Source organism: Megalobrama amblycephala, linkage group LG6, assembly GCF_018812025.1.
Source record: "Megalobrama amblycephala isolate DHTTF-2021 linkage group LG6, ASM1881202v1, whole genome shotgun sequence".
Lineage (NCBI taxonomy): Eukaryota > Metazoa > Chordata > Actinopteri > Cypriniformes > Xenocyprididae > Megalobrama > Megalobrama amblycephala.
This window is the reverse complement of record NC_063049.1, coordinates 34,641,971-34,658,781: the sequence shown is the minus strand read 5'-3', so window position 1 is coordinate 34,658,781 and position 16,811 is coordinate 34,641,971. Positions and strand designations below refer to the sequence as shown.

Here is a 16,811-nt window from a genome sequence, read left to right as displayed (position 1 = left end):
TGTATTAAATTAATCAAAAAAGACTAAACTTTCAATTTATTAAAAAAAAGTTTCATGTTTCCTCAAAAATATTAAGCAGCACAACTGTTTTCTGAAGACTAGAGTAATGGCTGCTGAAAATTAACAAATTTTAATTGTAATGATATTTCACAATATTATTGTTTTTACTGCATTGGTCAAATAAATGCAGCCTTAAGAGCATAATAGACCCCTTTCAAAAACATTAAAACATTTGGTTACACGTTATACATGTACTTACTATATTAATAACAGTAAATTATGCATAATTACAAGTAACTAACCCTAAACCAAACCTTAACCCTAACTGTAAATCTATAGTAAGTACATGTAGTTAATTTATAGTACTCAGTACTTATTTGAGTAATTACAATGTAACTCAGTACGGCACAGTAAAATAAAGTGTAACCAAACATTTTACCAACCCCAAATTTTGGATCTATAGTACACTTCATATCAAAGTGATCAAAAATCATGAAAATATCTAATAGACTTACTTTGAAACAGGTATTTGTGGATAGACTCTTTTTAACCACCTAACAACCAGCTAACCACCAAGAACACCTTGGCGGTGTGTTAAGAACAGGCCAGAACACTTTATCAACAACCTAGCATCTATGCATGCAAGTTTCACATTCACATTTTCTTCAGTAAAAAAGTCCATTTTCACCCAATTCCATCTACGAAATATCTCTTTTGTGATTTCAGGGCATCTGGGTTCCTGAGGGTGAGACTGTGAAGATTCCCGTTGCCATAAAGATCTTGAACGAGGCGACGGGCCCCAAAGCCAATGTAGAGTTCATGGATGTGAGTGTCACTATGCTGCAAGGCTTGCAGCTGTAGTTTGTGTAATTCCACCAAGCGAATATTGAGCTCTTTAGTACTTCAAAAGGAAAAATGCATGTAAACCTTGAAACATCCTCTTAGATGATGCAAGGACTATGAAACACTTACCAAAGGCCCTTTCACACACATGTTGAGTGCAATCTAAAATAGGTTACTTTTGCTTATTTGCGTGTAGATGGCAGATCTTTTTCATGTTAGTTCCTCATGTGTTTGTCTAAGAGATTTGTGCATAGGTGCATGTATTAGAGCGGCCTTTCCATGACTCCCCCATGTATGGTATTTCCCACAATTCATCAGTGTTAATGAGCATTTCACTTTCAGAATATTCTTAGGGGTTTGTAGATGAACAGATTCACTCATACTGCGCTTAAACCACAGAAGCACGTGAAGGCTGATCCGACGTGTAGACACCGGCCTCCGCTGTTGATTGGGCGAGCAGTATGCGTGCATGCAATCATCTCAGCAGCTGGAGAATAGCAGGAGTGTGAATGCTCATTATATAACTGTCAAGTGTGTAATTTTATGTAGTGCTCAGATAATGGGTTTGTGTGTGTGTTTGTGGATGTAGGATGTGTGTTACACACTATTTTAGTTTTTAAAATGTTCAAACAAACGTAAGAGGATCCCTCCAAGGCTTGAAATCATATTAATGGCTGAGGTATCTTTTATTGCAGTAATATAACCTTATGGCCCAAGGTTTGGATATTATTTCTGAATTATCCCCTCAACTGTTTGTGGAAATTATATGTATTTTTTACGTCCTTAGTCCCTGATGCTTTTATACTCTGTGCCATCTTTTGTTTGGACCACAGGTTAAATATGTTGGATATAAACTGGAATTTGGATCATAAATGTGTCATTTCTTATTTTTGACTAGAATTTTTACTAATTCACGCTGTACCTAAGAATCTTTCATGCAAGCATAAAGACAGGATATTGTAGATGGTCATCTTCACCAGGCGAGTGTGCTGTGTTAGTGATTTATGGGTAATAAGGCTGCCTTGTAAATCCTCCAGCTTATGCCAGTGTCGTGAAACAAAGTGAATAAATCCAACACTCATTTTGCAGACTACGTTCTGTGTTGCAGACTATAACTATGGGGCTGTTTGACAGATGAATCTCAGTGAGACATCATGGGTGTGTTTCAGCATGCATGAGAAGTGCTTTAGAACAATCTTTAATAAACTGTCTGTACTAAATCTGTTTGTGCACTTCTGTTTTTGTAATTGAAACATGCTTTCATTTGTCAAATATAAGACACTGTTATTTAGTCTCGCATATTTGTAGTCCAATAAGTCATGCAGTGTTTTATCTTGTATCAGAATGTGCCATCTTTTAATAGATAATTTACTTTTGGTATGAGCTGTGCAACAATGAAACAATATATCGAGTCACAATATATCACTATACAAAAATGCAACAATATGTATAGTGGATAATGACAATATGTATTGTGTATAGTTCACCCAAAATGAAATTTACTGTTTGAGAAAAAATTCAGGTTTACAGAGTACAGAGAGTGTCAGTACGACATTAATCTACGATATACAATGTTGAATATAATGTATAATACTCTATATATCGTGATATGTATCGACATGAGGGTATTGTTACCACCCTAATATATATACCTTACACATATATGTGTGTGTGTGTATATATGTATATATATATATATACACACACTACCGGTCAAAAGTTTGGAAACATTACTATTTTTAATGTTTTTGAAGAATGTCTCTTATGCTCATTAAGGCTGCATTTATTTCATAATAAATACAGAAAAAAACAATAATATTGTGAAATATTATTACAATTTAAAATTATGGTTTTCTATTTTAATATACTTTAAAATATAATTTATTTCTGTGATGCAAAGCTGACATCATTACTCCAGTCTTCAGTGTCACATGATCCTTCAGAAATCATTCTAATATGCTGATTTGATACTCAGTTATTATCAATGTTGGAAACAGTTGTGCTGCTTAATATTATTTTATAACCTGCGATACTTTTTCAGGATTCATTGATGAATAAAAAGTTAAAAAATATCAGCATTTATTTAAAATAGAAATCTTTTGTAACAATATACACTACCGTTCAAAAGTTTGGGGTCAGTATTTTATTTATTTTTTTGAAAGAAATTAATACTTTTATTCAGCACAGATGTGTTAAATTGATAAAAAGTGATAGTAAAGATTTATATTGTTAGAAAAGATTTATATTTGGAATAAATCCTGTTCTTTTTAACCTTTTATTCATCAATGAGTCCTGAAAAAGTATCACAGGTTCCAAAAAATCACAGGATCATGTGACACTGAAGACTGGAGTAATGATGCTGAAAATTCAGCTTTGCATCACAGGAATAAATTATATTTTAAAGTATATTAAAATATACCATAATTTTAAATTGTAATAATATTTCACAATATTATTGTTTTTTCTGTATTTATTATGAAATAAATGCAGCCTTAATGAGCATAAGAGACTTCGTTCAAAAACAATAAAAATAGTAATGTTCACAAACTTTTGACCGGTAGTGTATGTATGTGTATATATATATATATATATATATATATATATATATATATATATATATATATATATATATATATATATATATATATACACACACACACACTTACATTTAAACCACTCATAGTGATTGATCGGTTATGGATTCTTGTGCCCTGAGTTGCTGTTTTTTTTTTTCCCTTCAGGAAGCTCTGATAATGGCCAGCATGGAGCATTCTCACTTGGTGCGGTTATTGGGTGTGTGTCTGAGCCCCACCATACAGCTGGTCACTCAGCTCATGCCCCATGGCTGTCTGTTGGACTACGTGCATGAACACAAAGACAACATCGGCTCCCAGTTGCTGCTCAACTGGTGTGTTCAGATCGCCAAGGTAAGACACCCCATATCCTGATTGATCCAGAGATTTAAGGATCTAGTTAAAGGTGCAGTATGTAATAATTTTGTCCTCTAGAGGTTGCTAGAGGCCTATTCAAAACAAAGGCGTAGCTTGATGATGCCAAGTTTAAGAGCGGAATCTTGGGTCTCCACCTCAACAGACGGTGCAAAAGAATAGGGATAGGACTCAGGAAGAAATCATGTTCATGGATGTGATTATTAACGTTGCTGTAGTATGAAGCAGAGCGGGACCGAGTGTTGTGGGAGCTGAACGAGGCCGCTGGAGCGATTGCGCAACACACGCCATAAACTTTTATTATGCTGCAGTCGCCAACGCCGCTTACGCTTTTCCGGTCATGAGTATGAGGTAATGCAGCTCTGTTTATGTTATTAGATACATTTCAGTGTGTTGAAAATGATGTTATAACGTTACTCTGTGCGTTCGCTGTTGCACACTGCAGTAAGCTAGATCGATTTTAGAATATATTAAATGCTGGATGGCTTGTGTTGATAAATGGCATGCAATTCATTTTAAAACGTATTGTATGATGGAGAAAAAAGACTGAACGTGTTGAGCTATATAACAACAATTAGTTTTCTGTCTATTAATATATCAAAACAGTTGTTCCCTTGTCTATTAAAACGTGTAATATATTTAAGCGTCTTTGATGTTTCCATGGTATCTACAAAATAAAACCGGAAACCGAGGGTAACGCGGGTATGACGCAATTGACAGGCGACTCCTCACACGTCCCGGAGCCTTGGTTAAAATTGCAATTTTATCACAATTTACAAATAGTTGGAAACATTTGGGATGTTGTAAGTACTCAAGTGAACAAAATATATAACACTGGCCTAGTGGTTTTTGGATATTTTACTGCAAAAATCTTACATATTGCACCCTTAAATGCAACATTAGTTGAGACCAATGTATCTTGAATTTCTGTGGCCATCACAAGTACTAATCATTTCTTTAAAAAATTAAATTCTCAAAGTAGAAAGAAAAAACTTACTGTATGTGTATTTTTGTTTTTTGGTCTGCTGCCTAAACTTGCATTAAAACACTGTTCAGATCTTCACTCAATCTCTCTTCGTCCCAGTCATGCAGCGAGAATCATTTTGCCTTATTTCTTTGATAGTGGACCCCCAACCCCGTCTGCTGTCTGTACCGCTCTGTTTATCTTCCTCCCACACCAATGGTGGTCATATTTCCTCCTCTCTGTGTCTCCCAGACTAGGAGTGCATGTGAATGATCTCAGAGCAGCAGCACCTCAAAGGCTGCTGGGATAGATAAGCAGCGTACAACACACTCTGTCTGATCTGAGCTCCACGTTGTATCTTTGAGCTTTGCTTTTTGTCACTCAAAACAAAACCTCTGACACCTCTGAGATGCAGAACTGTATATCAGTTCTGTGTGTGGAAGTGGAGGGGGGGTTAAAACAATGATTTAAGTAACAGAGCTATTTCAGAAATTGTTTACAAAATATTCTTAAAAGGAAAAGAAAAAAGGGCTCTTGAATATGAGTGCACCAGGTTATACAGGAGTTACATTACAGCAGGTGGTAGTTGACATGACAATTTAAGTAGTGACTGAATGGTATTTGATTAAAAAAAAAGAGAGAGAGAGAGAAAGGGTACATATACAGTACCTTAAAAGTTTGGGGTACGTTTTTTAAAGATTTTTGAAAACAGCCTGTTATGTTCGTCAAGGCGCATCTATTTAATAATAATAATAAAAAAATACAATAAAAACTGTAATATTGTGAAATATTATAGTTTAAAATAACTGTAATTTGATTTATTTGAAATACTGATCTTTTGCAAAATTATATGTCTTTTACAGTCACTTTGATCAATTTAATACATGCTTGCTAAATAAAAGTATTAATTTCTTTCAAAAAAATATAATCTTACTGACCTCAAACTATTAAACAGTAGTGTAAGCCCTAATTTTTATACACTTTTATATGTGTTGTGACTGGTCATCCATCCATCCATCCATCATTATTTCGTTCTGTCTATCGTTTCATCCATCCATCATTCTTTTGTTCGGACTATCTATCTATCTATCTATCTATCTAGCTATCTAGCTATCTATCGTTATTTTGTTGTCTATCATTCCATCCATTCATCCATCATTCTTTCATTCTGTCATTCCGTCCGTCCGTCCGTCTGTCCATCTATCCATCCATCATTCTTTTGTTCCATCCATCCATCCATCCATCCATCCATCCATCCATCCATCCGTCCATCCATCATTCTTTTGTTCTATCTATCCATCCATCCATCATTCTTTCATTCAGCCCATCCATCCATCCATCATTCTTTCATTCTGTCCATCCATGCATCCATCTATCCATCCATCCATCCATCCATCCATCCATCCATCCATCCATCCATCCACAATTCAAGTGATATTAAAATTGACTAATTTACATTTTACAGTATTGCCAGTTACTTTCTTTCTTTTGGCTCTGTCAATGGAAATAGTTTCAAAATAAGCCAAGGCGCAAATATATCATGGCTTCTTGGGGCTTATTTTTTTATTAACCATGGCAGCACACACATAATGATATAGTAAAAAAAATAGTAAGAGTAGTATGCAGTTCCAAATTCAGCAAATGTTTCAGTTGAATGAATGATTCAATGACTCACTCATAAACCTGATAGGTTCCTGAATTAATTTTTTTCTTTTTTCTTTTTTTAACAATCGTTTGTGAATGATTCATGACTCACTCAAACAGACATGCAGAAAGGGTCACTGAAAAACAAATAATAATAATTATAATAATAAAAGAAATTATGTATAATACATACTTTCTCTTATGCATACAAATAAACATTTTAACAAAGAGATGTTCATGTCCATGTCAACCACTGCTGGTGTGAGTTTAGCTTTGTATTGTACAGATGAACAGACAAAAGCTAGTGTTGCATATATTTTTATGTGTGATTCAACTGTTTAGATGAATCTCATGCATTTAAATCGTAGTTTTAGAGGGCTAGTTGTTATTCAGGCATTTTGTTGCTGTACTCACATGACCACTTCGGAGGATTTCCAAATTAGCTGTACAGAATAAAGATTTTAGGCACAATACTTTTGAGAAATGTTAACCTGAAGTGATACAACCGGAGGTTATTATTTATGTATTAGACTCACCTTATGAAAATCTTTCTAAGAGCATGCAGTCTGAAATGTGGGAGTAAAATCAGACAGTGACTGCCCTGTTCTTTTCAAGATAATGGGCAAAACAAGCCAAGGCTTTAGAAATGTCACCTCGCATACTCGTTGTGTTAAATTACTTGCTTCAGAATAATACCTTAAACCAACCTTTCAACGATGCATTATACAAAAATATAGAGGGATATTTTAGTGAACCAATTTCTTGGACATATACAGTATATTAAGCCCTATTGCAAACAACTGCAGTGATTGTTTATGTGGTTAATCTTTATCAGTGAAACAAGGCTTTAGTGTCTCAAAAACTGTTTGTTCTACATACTTTTTATTTTAATCCATTGCACAAAGTTGGCTTATCGACTATACACCAACTCATTTTGAGAAGAAAAATATATTTTTTACTTATGTTTTGTTGTGGTCCATGCATTATTGATGAAGTAAAACCGTGATATATACATTATTTACAAGTACCTTATTATAGACATAGAGCATGTTGTTTTTGCAATGCCCTCTTCATGCAGCTCCTCTGACATATAAACCCATTCTCAAACATGTGTGCGTGTGTGCATCTCTGTGCGTGTGTGTGCGTGTGCGTGTGTGTGTGTGTGTGTGTGTGTGTGTGTGTGTGTGTGTGTGTGTGTGTGTATGCGCGTGCGCGTGTGTGTGTGTGTGTGTTAGGCCACCTGGCTATGAGGAGCTTCTTCTAATGAGGCCAGAGGAAAAGAAAAACCGTCAAATAAACAAGAGAAAGGACACAGTGAAAGTACTTTCTTTCACAATCAGGTTTTGAGCACTGTACTTGAGAGATCGTTGTGTAGTTCTACATGATAACAAGAACAGACTCGGTTGTTTTTGGAGACAATGAATTGCCCAATGTCCTCTTGACAATTCTTCAAGTATTTAAAGTGTGTCCTTCTCCTTGCAGTGCACGAAACAGTTAGTGCCATCTTGTCTCTACTTATAATGCAAGCCATGCTGACAGTCCTTCAACAGTGAACAAGTCCACTTTTTTCTTGCCCTGCAAACATTTTCAAAAACATTACAGCAATGCAATTGATGCTTTTAAGACTATGGGCCCTATATTAACGATCTTAAAACATCATCTGATGCGCATGGCGCAGGTGCACTTAGGGCGTGTCCGAATCCTCTTTTGCTAGTTTAACGATGAAAAAAATGGTCGGCACGCCAGGCGCATGGTCTAAAAGGGTTGTCCCAATTCTCTTAATGAGTCGTGGGTGTGTTTTGGGCGTAATGTGCAATAAACCAATCAGAGTTTCATCTCCTATTCCCTTTTAAAAGCCAGTTGCGCTTGAACCATGGCGGTTTCGCTATTTACATGGCGGAATTGCAAGCGGAAAGACTCTCTTCTCCAGAGAGGAATCCTTTTATTTTTAATATTTAAAAATGTTTGTGTGCTGCTGCATGTCCCTGTGTGTAACAAGCAGAGTGTATGCACATTGTGCACCTGCCTATAGGCACATATTACTAACGCGACCTTTAAATAACCAAAAAAAAAAATAGTGCGCCATTGAGTTTAGACCAGGTTTTTGTTGGTCAATTCAGTCGTTTTCAGTTGCCTCAAAATAGCAACGCACCAACAATGCCCCTGAACACACCTCGTTTTCAGATCAGCACGTCCATGGGCATTGAGCTGAAACTAGCAAAAAACACTTGCGTCGCGCCTGCTGTCGCAATGCGCCTGATGTATGATAGGGCCCTATAAGTTTTTAGTCATGTTTGCAAATTTGGCAAAACTTCAGCTGATAACATTATTTTGGTGGCAAGATGAATTTTCAATGATACATCACAGAAAACATCTCGGGTTACGTATTAGAGCTGCACGATTAATCATATCGCAATTGCGATATCAAGCTTGTGCGATTATATGACGCAGAATGCTGCGATTTTATTAAATAAAAAAATAATAATTTAATAAATAAATAAATACATGTGTGGACATGACAACCCATTCTCTGAGAGCTGTTTGCCCATTTTATACACCGCTAATAAAAAGAAGACCATTCAGTTTCAGTTTAGGCAGTGGCACGTGAGGCGCACATGGTCATGTCATGACTTTTTCCGGTGTGCAGCGCAGAGAACGGGTAAAGATGGATGCGGAGCAAACGGTCACTGAACTGGTGGCAAGAAAAAACGCTACCTCTGTTATATGGAGATATTTTGGCTATAAGATTATAAGCCCAGATTAGTAGTGGTTAAAGGGATCGTTGTTGATCCGTGATCCGTACGGACCAAGGCCCACGGTTCTGGACGCATTTGATTCGCGCATCAATTAACTTTAACCGCAATAGAGTGAAAGGTTATCATTTGAACGTGTTTTGTCATGCTAGTTTACACATTGAATAGATATAAAACCATTCCAGCGCGCTAGAAGAGGCAAAAGAGGATTTAATTCGGTATCACACGCAGCGCTGTTATCGGTGCGCACATGACGCACATACAAGACTCGCGCGCAAAGAGAGAGAGAGAGAGAGAGAGGCGCGTTACAGCCAGGTTACAGCTCGCGAACTCCAAATTGATTTCTCTTTCGCGTCCTCAATGCACTTGGATGGTCACATACACGCATTATGTCAGTCAAAATACCCCTCTCAGCAAGTATTCTCGTAAACACATTCAGTTATGTCTTAATTGAACGAGGTGAGAATTCAGACGGGTATATATCTGATGTGTGCGTGCATGTCTTACTCTTAAAGTGACAGTAACCTATAAATACCTGCTGTTGTCTGTCATGTAAATCAAACAACGAAACACAGCTTTAACAAAGATTAATCTATATTAAATTTATACAGTGAACAGTGTCATTTTACATTTATTTATTACATTTCTGTGCATTAAAATTAATACTACAGTTAAACCTTATACTTTATTTGTAACTTTATGTTGTATTTATCTATGCTTGTTGTAATTGGTGTACAGTATTTGTTCTTTTTACAGTCTGTTCACTTGCCTTTAATAATGTATTACTTAGGCTAGTAGTTTCTGCTGTGGTATCAGAGTAGTTTAAGTGGGCTAAGTAATAAATGCAGTTAAGTTACCCCCATCCAATTTTTTTTTTTGTGCTGATCCGAAAAATGATCCGATCCATGACGTCATAACCGCGAGTTTTGTGATCTGTTGAACCACTACAGATTAGTAAAGAAACAAACATTTTAAATGGGATTATAAAAAGTTTGCAGTAATGCAAAGATGTTATTTAATTTTGTAAAAATATTTTAATTTGAAAACACTGTGCATTTGTTTGTTGTTGTTGCTAGATCGAGTTGAGAAATACACATTTCAGCATTATCAATAATATGTGTGTATTTTCATTGAGAACCATGCAAGATGACTCATGATACTATTTGTTTATTATATCGATATCGCATATCGCAATCGCAATATTGACCTCAATAATCGCAATATGACATTTTCCCCAAATCGTGCAGCCCTATTACGTATGTAACCCTTGTTCCCTGAATAGTGAACGAGATGCTGCGTCAATGTACGGTGGGAATGCCTCTGCGTGATTGCGTCGTGAAGCACATGTGTAAACTGTCCAATAGCGTGACGGAACGCCATAGGCGGGTGACGTCACTGACCAGGAAACTATAAAGCATACCCGAAAACAGAGAACGCCAACTTCTGATTGGCTGAAGCAAGGCGCTCTCAGGCATGCTGGGAGTATGGCAGGGAGACGCAGCGTCTCGTTCCCTATTCAGGGAACCAGGGTTACATACGTAACCCGAGACGTACCCTTTCATGGGAACTCCCGCTGTGTCAAAGTGCGGTGGGAACGCTATACCCACTAACGCCATATCAGGCTCAAATGCCAGAGTGTATCAAGACGAGAGAGTGGAGTCCCCGGAGTGGAGTCGAGATCTAGGTTATAGAACCTAATGAACGTATGATGAGAAGACCACCCTGCTGCATTGCAAATATCATGCAGGGAGACTCCTGAGATCAATGCTTTGGAAGCAGCCATACTCCTAGTAGAATGAGCCCGGACAGCCAAGACGGCCGCCCGGCAGACTCATAGGCAAGTGAGATAGCCTCAACCATCCACTTGCTCATCCTCTGCTTAGATGCAGGGTAACCTTTCCTAGGTGACCCATAACAAACGAACAGTTGTTCTGATTTACGCCATAGGGCAGCTCTGTGGACATATGCTGCATAAGTTGTTCCTGATCAGGGTTAGTAAAAGGTGGAGGACAAAAGGCCTGCAGAATAATAGGCCCTGCAATATTAGTAGGGACCTTAGGCACATAACCGGGTCTCGGGTGAAGAAAAGCTTTGACCATGCCTGGAGCAAATTCCAGACATGACAGAGCAACTGAAAGAGCCTGTAAGTCTCCAATTCTTTTGAGAGACAAAATGGCTAGCAGAAAGATAGTCTTTAGAGTAAGAAACTTTTCGTGAACCTCTTCCAGTGGTTCAAAAGTATGAAGGGTAAGACCCTCTAGCACAATTGCCAGGTCCCAAGCCAGTGTTCTTGTGCGCTGAGCAGGCCTCAGCCTCAAAGTTCCACTGAGAAATCGAGTAACCAAGCGGTTTCTCCCCACTGTAGTACCCTCAAAGGGTAGATGATAAGCAGAGATAGCTTCTACATAAACTTTCAAAGTAGATGGGGATAATCCAGCGGAGAAACATTCTTGCAAGAACTCAAGAATAGAACCCACAGCACAACAAGCTGGGTCCAAATTATTTTCTTCACACCAAGAAGAAAAAGTTCTCCACTTAATGGTATACAGTCTTCTCGTCGAAGGAGCTCTGGACTGGAGGATGGTCTCAACCACCTCGGTGGAGAGACCTGAATCTATGAGATGAGCCCCCTCAGGGGCCACGCCCACAGGTTTCATAACTCCGGATGAGGGTGAAATATCGTGCCTCCTGCCTATGACAGGAGGTCTCGTCTGACAGGGATCTCCATAGGGGGACCATCTAGTAGGGACACTAGGTCCGAAAACCAAAATCTGGTTGGCCAGAATGGGGCTATGAGCAGCAGCTGAACCCCAACTCAGCGAACTCAGAGAGAGCAGCTTCCCCTGAGCCCACAGGAGGATCCGATGGACCAGCTTGTATAAAGGACGTGACCTCAGACCCCCCTGATGATTTATATAAGAGACCACTGACGTGTTCTCCGTACGGACCAACACGTGTTGGCCTCTTAGGTCTGGGAGGAAGTGTTTGAGAGCCCGAAACACCACCATCATTTCCAGCAGATTTATGTGCCAGGAAAGTAGATGGTCCTCCCACAGACCTCGGGCTGAGCGACCACTCATGATCACGCTCCAACCCGTGAGGGAAGCATCCGTCGTTAGCATTACACGACAACAAGGAACTCCAAACACGGGCCCTTGGGACAGGAACCAAGGCTTTTTCCACATGACCAAGGCACGAAGGCATTGCCGCGTGACCTTGATCATGCGAAAAGGATTTCCCCTCGGGGACAACCCCTTGGTCCTGAGCCACTACTGCAAAGGTCTCATGTGCAGTAGGCCAAAAGGCATCACGTTGAATGCTGCTGCCATGAGACCTAACAGTCTCTGAAACTGTTTCACAGTGAGTGACTGGCCTAGTTTTATCACATTCACAGCTGAAAGAACTGAAGCAATACGAGCAGGTGAACGATGAGCCTGCATCGTCTTCGAGTCCCAAACCACGCCTAGATAAGTGGTCGTCTGAGAAGGAATGAGCACACTCTTTTTGGCGTTGAGCCTGAACATGCTCTCTGATCGAGCAAGGATCAACCAATCGTCGATATAATTTAGTATGCGAATGCCCTAGAGTCTTAGAGGAGCCAGCGCTGCATCCACACACTTCGTGAAGATGCGGGGAAATAACCCTAGGCCGAACGGAAGAACCCGGTACTGGTACGCTTCGCCCCTGAAAGCGAACCTCAGGAACTTCCTGTGTTGAGGATGGATAGACACATGGATGTAAGCGTCCTTCAGATCGATTGTCAAACCAATCATCGGACTGGATTTGCGAAACAATCTGTTTGAGTGTAAGCATTTTGAACTTTAGTTTCTGCACTGTGCGATTCAGAACACGCAGATCTAAAATAGGACGCAGTCCTCCATCCTTCTTTGGAACTATGAAGTATCGGCTGTAAAACCCTTACTGCCTGCGGAGTGGAGACACCCGTTCTATAGCCCCTTTTTGCAAGAGAGTCATAACTTCTTGTTCCATAACCAGAGACTGCTCTGGGTGGACTACTGTAAATAGCACCTCATTGAATCTGGGCGGCCTCAGCCTGAACTGTATTCTGTAACTCATTTCTACCATGTGCAGCACCCATTGAGATATGTTGGGCAGACGTTTCCATTCTGCCAGAAAATCTACTAAGGGAACCAGCCTCTCGAGACTGGCCTCTGTTGTTGTTTGTGCGATCAGTCCAGTGCCCTGAAATGGCGAACCAGCAGGAAGCTAATGAACTGAATGCTTCATGATCCTCCTTGGAGGATCGCTGAAGGCATCTGCACCCTGAAGCACACGGGGTGGCAGGGTTAGCAGAGCGCCCTTCTGAGGGCACTGAGGAGAAACGGGCACTGTATAATGAGGTGAACTCCGCTTCTCCCCAGAGGGGACCACCCTCAGAAGCCTGGCGCCACTGACTTCTTTGCCGAAGACTTCCGAGAGATGATGACGGTCCTCAGATTCTCCTTCTTCTCTGGAGCCTTTGGCTGCAACCGCCACCCAGACCCCCAACCACCTTGCTTTTGTGGGGGAGCCCGAGAGGCGACGCTGATCTTTTGCTGAGCTCTGTGTGAGGAGCTGGTACTCGGCTGAGGCTGCTCCCGCCCAGCAGCCTCAGGAGGTTGAGAGCAGCGGGGGAGAATTTTCTGAAATGCTGCCGTTTGCTTCTTTGCTTCCTGAAACCTGTTGACAACAGTGGTGACAACGTCGCCGAACAGGCCAGAAGGCGAAAGCGGGGCATTCAGGAGGAAACTTTTGTCTTTTTCCTTAATACCAGATAAATTTAACCATAGGTGCCTCTCAGTGGCCACTAGGGCTGCCATAGACCGGCCTACTGATTTGGCCGTCTCCTTCATAGCCCTGAGAGACAGGTCTGTGGCCCGACGCAGTTCGTGAAGTGCCTCAGCCAAAAATTCCCCACCCTCATCAATCTCTTTTAGCAAGTCAGCCTGATAAGCCTGCATGATAGACATAGTGTGCAAGCATGCTGCGGCTTGACCCGCTGCCGTGTAAGCCTTGCCCACCAGCAATGAAGTTGTCTTTAGTGGCTTGGTGGGCAATGATGCTGCCTCAGGAGAGAGAGATAGCTCGCAAGCGTCTCTTCAACTTTGAGCATCGCTGCATAGCCATGATGTTTAACCCTCTGGAGTCTGAGGCTGATTTGGGGCCTGGAGAAGTTTTGACATGCCCTGACGTTTGTGCTTTTTTCAGTTGTTCATAAACATATTAATGACACAAGTGTAATTTCACTGTATTCAGGACAAACTAGGCTACCATAATATGTGAGGAACATATATGTACATGTTTGTGTTTTTGAAGGAATAATGTTTATGTGTTGTTGAAAAAACAAAAAACTTAAGTCACTGAAATAAGACCAAAAAAAGTATATTAAATCTGTGTTCACAAGACTTCTGGGTATTGGAGGTTGTAGACTAGAGTTTTTGCTTCAAGATTATGTAAAAATTATCCTGCTTACTTGTTCATACAAAACAATATATTGATTTAGTTTTTGTAAGACATTTTTGTCAAGAAACACAGTATGCGTGGAGGCGTGAATCATCATGAATAATTGGTGATTCACACCTAAGAAGACAAAATAATCGCATAAAGACCTCTGATGACCTGCATATTAATGAGGCCTTTCAGTCAGGTAGGCTGTGAAAAAACCATCTGTGATCATGTCTCAAGCTCATCATGGTGTATATCAAACATACAGAGAAAACAGCAATACTGTGAAATATTATTACAATTTAAAATAATGGTATTCTATTATATACTTTAAAATATAATGTATTTCTGTGATGCAAAATGTCTGAACAATTATGTTACCTCTGTGGCATTTCATATAGGCTTTTAGCTTAAAAGCATGCACATTTGGAGAAATATTGATGGATTCTCATATGTTTGTCAATCTTCTATACAGAGGAGTAATATTTATTTAATATTCATTGTCATCACTATGAGCGCTGGTGTTTTCAATTCATACTTGTAGCCGGAGGGTGCTCTGTGCACCTTTAGTCCACAAATTAATCTAAAGAAGAACAGGATATTCCAGGAACTAACAAAGTATTCCAGAGGTCGCTAACCATGACTTTAACATACAGATAAACACTTTTCAAGACAATAAATACATGATTGCTATGATATATGCATGTATTGCCTCAGTATTTGCGTCTGAATAGCGCTGGCTCCGTGGGTGTGGTCGCATTAGCAGATAATGAGCTGAATTACGGGCGTCTGACGTGTCTATTTTCATACAGATTACATAAACAGAATTTTTGTTTTTGATTTAACTTACATGATTTAAAACCTGTCATTTCAAAGTTTTTTTAGACATAAGTCTAATTTTTTGTGATTTAGTATTCTCTAAGTTACAGTTAATTTTCTGAGAACTATCAGGTTCACGCATCATGTTAGTTTTTTATATGCTGAGTGTACACAAATAAAAGAAGATATTCTATAGTTTCAATTGATATATTACTTATGTGGCTATGACAAAAAATGACGGAGTATTTTAAGTCTGTTTTGCTGTAATGTGAAAGAAATCCTGCAAAACGCACTGGCGCGTTTCCCGACTCCAGAGAGTTAAGTCCTAAAATATTACTGTAGTTAGAAGTAACAGGACTAAACACATGATAAGAAGCAGGTTTATTCCACGACCTCGACACCTCGGTGTGGAGGTCAGGAAAAAATGGCACTCCCCGACATGGAGGTTGAGATCTAGATGGTAAAAATCTTTCATCTAAGAGGCTCTTGGGTCTTTCCTCTTGTTTCTCGGCTGGCCATGAAATGTTTAGTTTAGCAACAGCACAAGTTATAACCTCCATAAGCTCCTCATAAGCATGTGTCTGAGGTGGCGATTCCTCATGATCGATACTCAGAATGTCTAGCTCCTCGGAATCAGACATCTGATGTACCGGTGCCTCAGCCCCGGGGGAAGAAACCGTAGCACGTGCTTCCACCAGAGAAAAGACACTGGACCTGGCAGGTGAGGGCAGAGAAAGGGCGGCACCCGTCTCCAACCTCTCCACCAGATCCATTTGCGAACCCCATGTTCTGAGCCGCCACTCTGCCTCGGCAGCAGCGGGACCCGAACCATGAGGAACGCGAGCCGGAGCGCCCGCCTCAAAGAGCGCCCGGCGGGAGCGGAGCGTTCTAACGTTCAGCTTGTCGCAATGCTCGCAAGCAACCCCCTCGAGGGCTGCCTGGGCATGCTCCACTCCCAAGCACATAACACAGAGCTCGTGTGAATCCCCACTCATAATAAAGTCAGGGCAGGGAGAAGCACACGGTTTGAATTGCTTATTCGCCATTTCAGTCATATTTCCACTTTCTGATATAATATATATATATATATATATATATATATATATATATATATACACAGAGAGCTTGCTGAAGACAACAGAAGCTGCCGTTCTCTGTTTTCGGGTATGCTTTATAGTTTCCTTTATAGGTCACCCGCCTATGACGTTCCGTCACGCTACTGGACAGTTTACACATGTGCTTCACGACGCAATCACGCAGAGGCGTTCCCACCGCGCTTTGACGCAGCGGGAGTTCCCATGAAAGGGAACCAAACATTTACGTTTGTAAGGCATAAAAATAGATGTACAAGATCAATGAATGTAAAATTTTCAGTAAGAACGCAGCACTGACCCT

At 39.9% G+C, this 16,811-nt stretch overlaps 1 protein-coding gene across 2 annotated transcripts in view; it reads left to right on the top strand.

The window, feature by feature from the left end:
* The window catches only part of erbb4b (erb-b2 receptor tyrosine kinase 4b), a 373,945-nt gene that overhangs the window by 312,628 nt on the left and 44,506 nt on the right, over positions 1 to 16,811 (top strand). For both annotated transcript variants that reach the window (XM_048194319.1, XM_048194320.1), the window contains exons 19-20: positions 727 to 825; positions 3,585 to 3,770. In XM_048194319.1, coding sequence (XP_048050276.1) covers positions 727 to 825; positions 3,585 to 3,770 — 285 coding nt within the window. The remainder of the gene's footprint in view (positions 1 to 726; positions 826 to 3,584; positions 3,771 to 16,811) is intronic.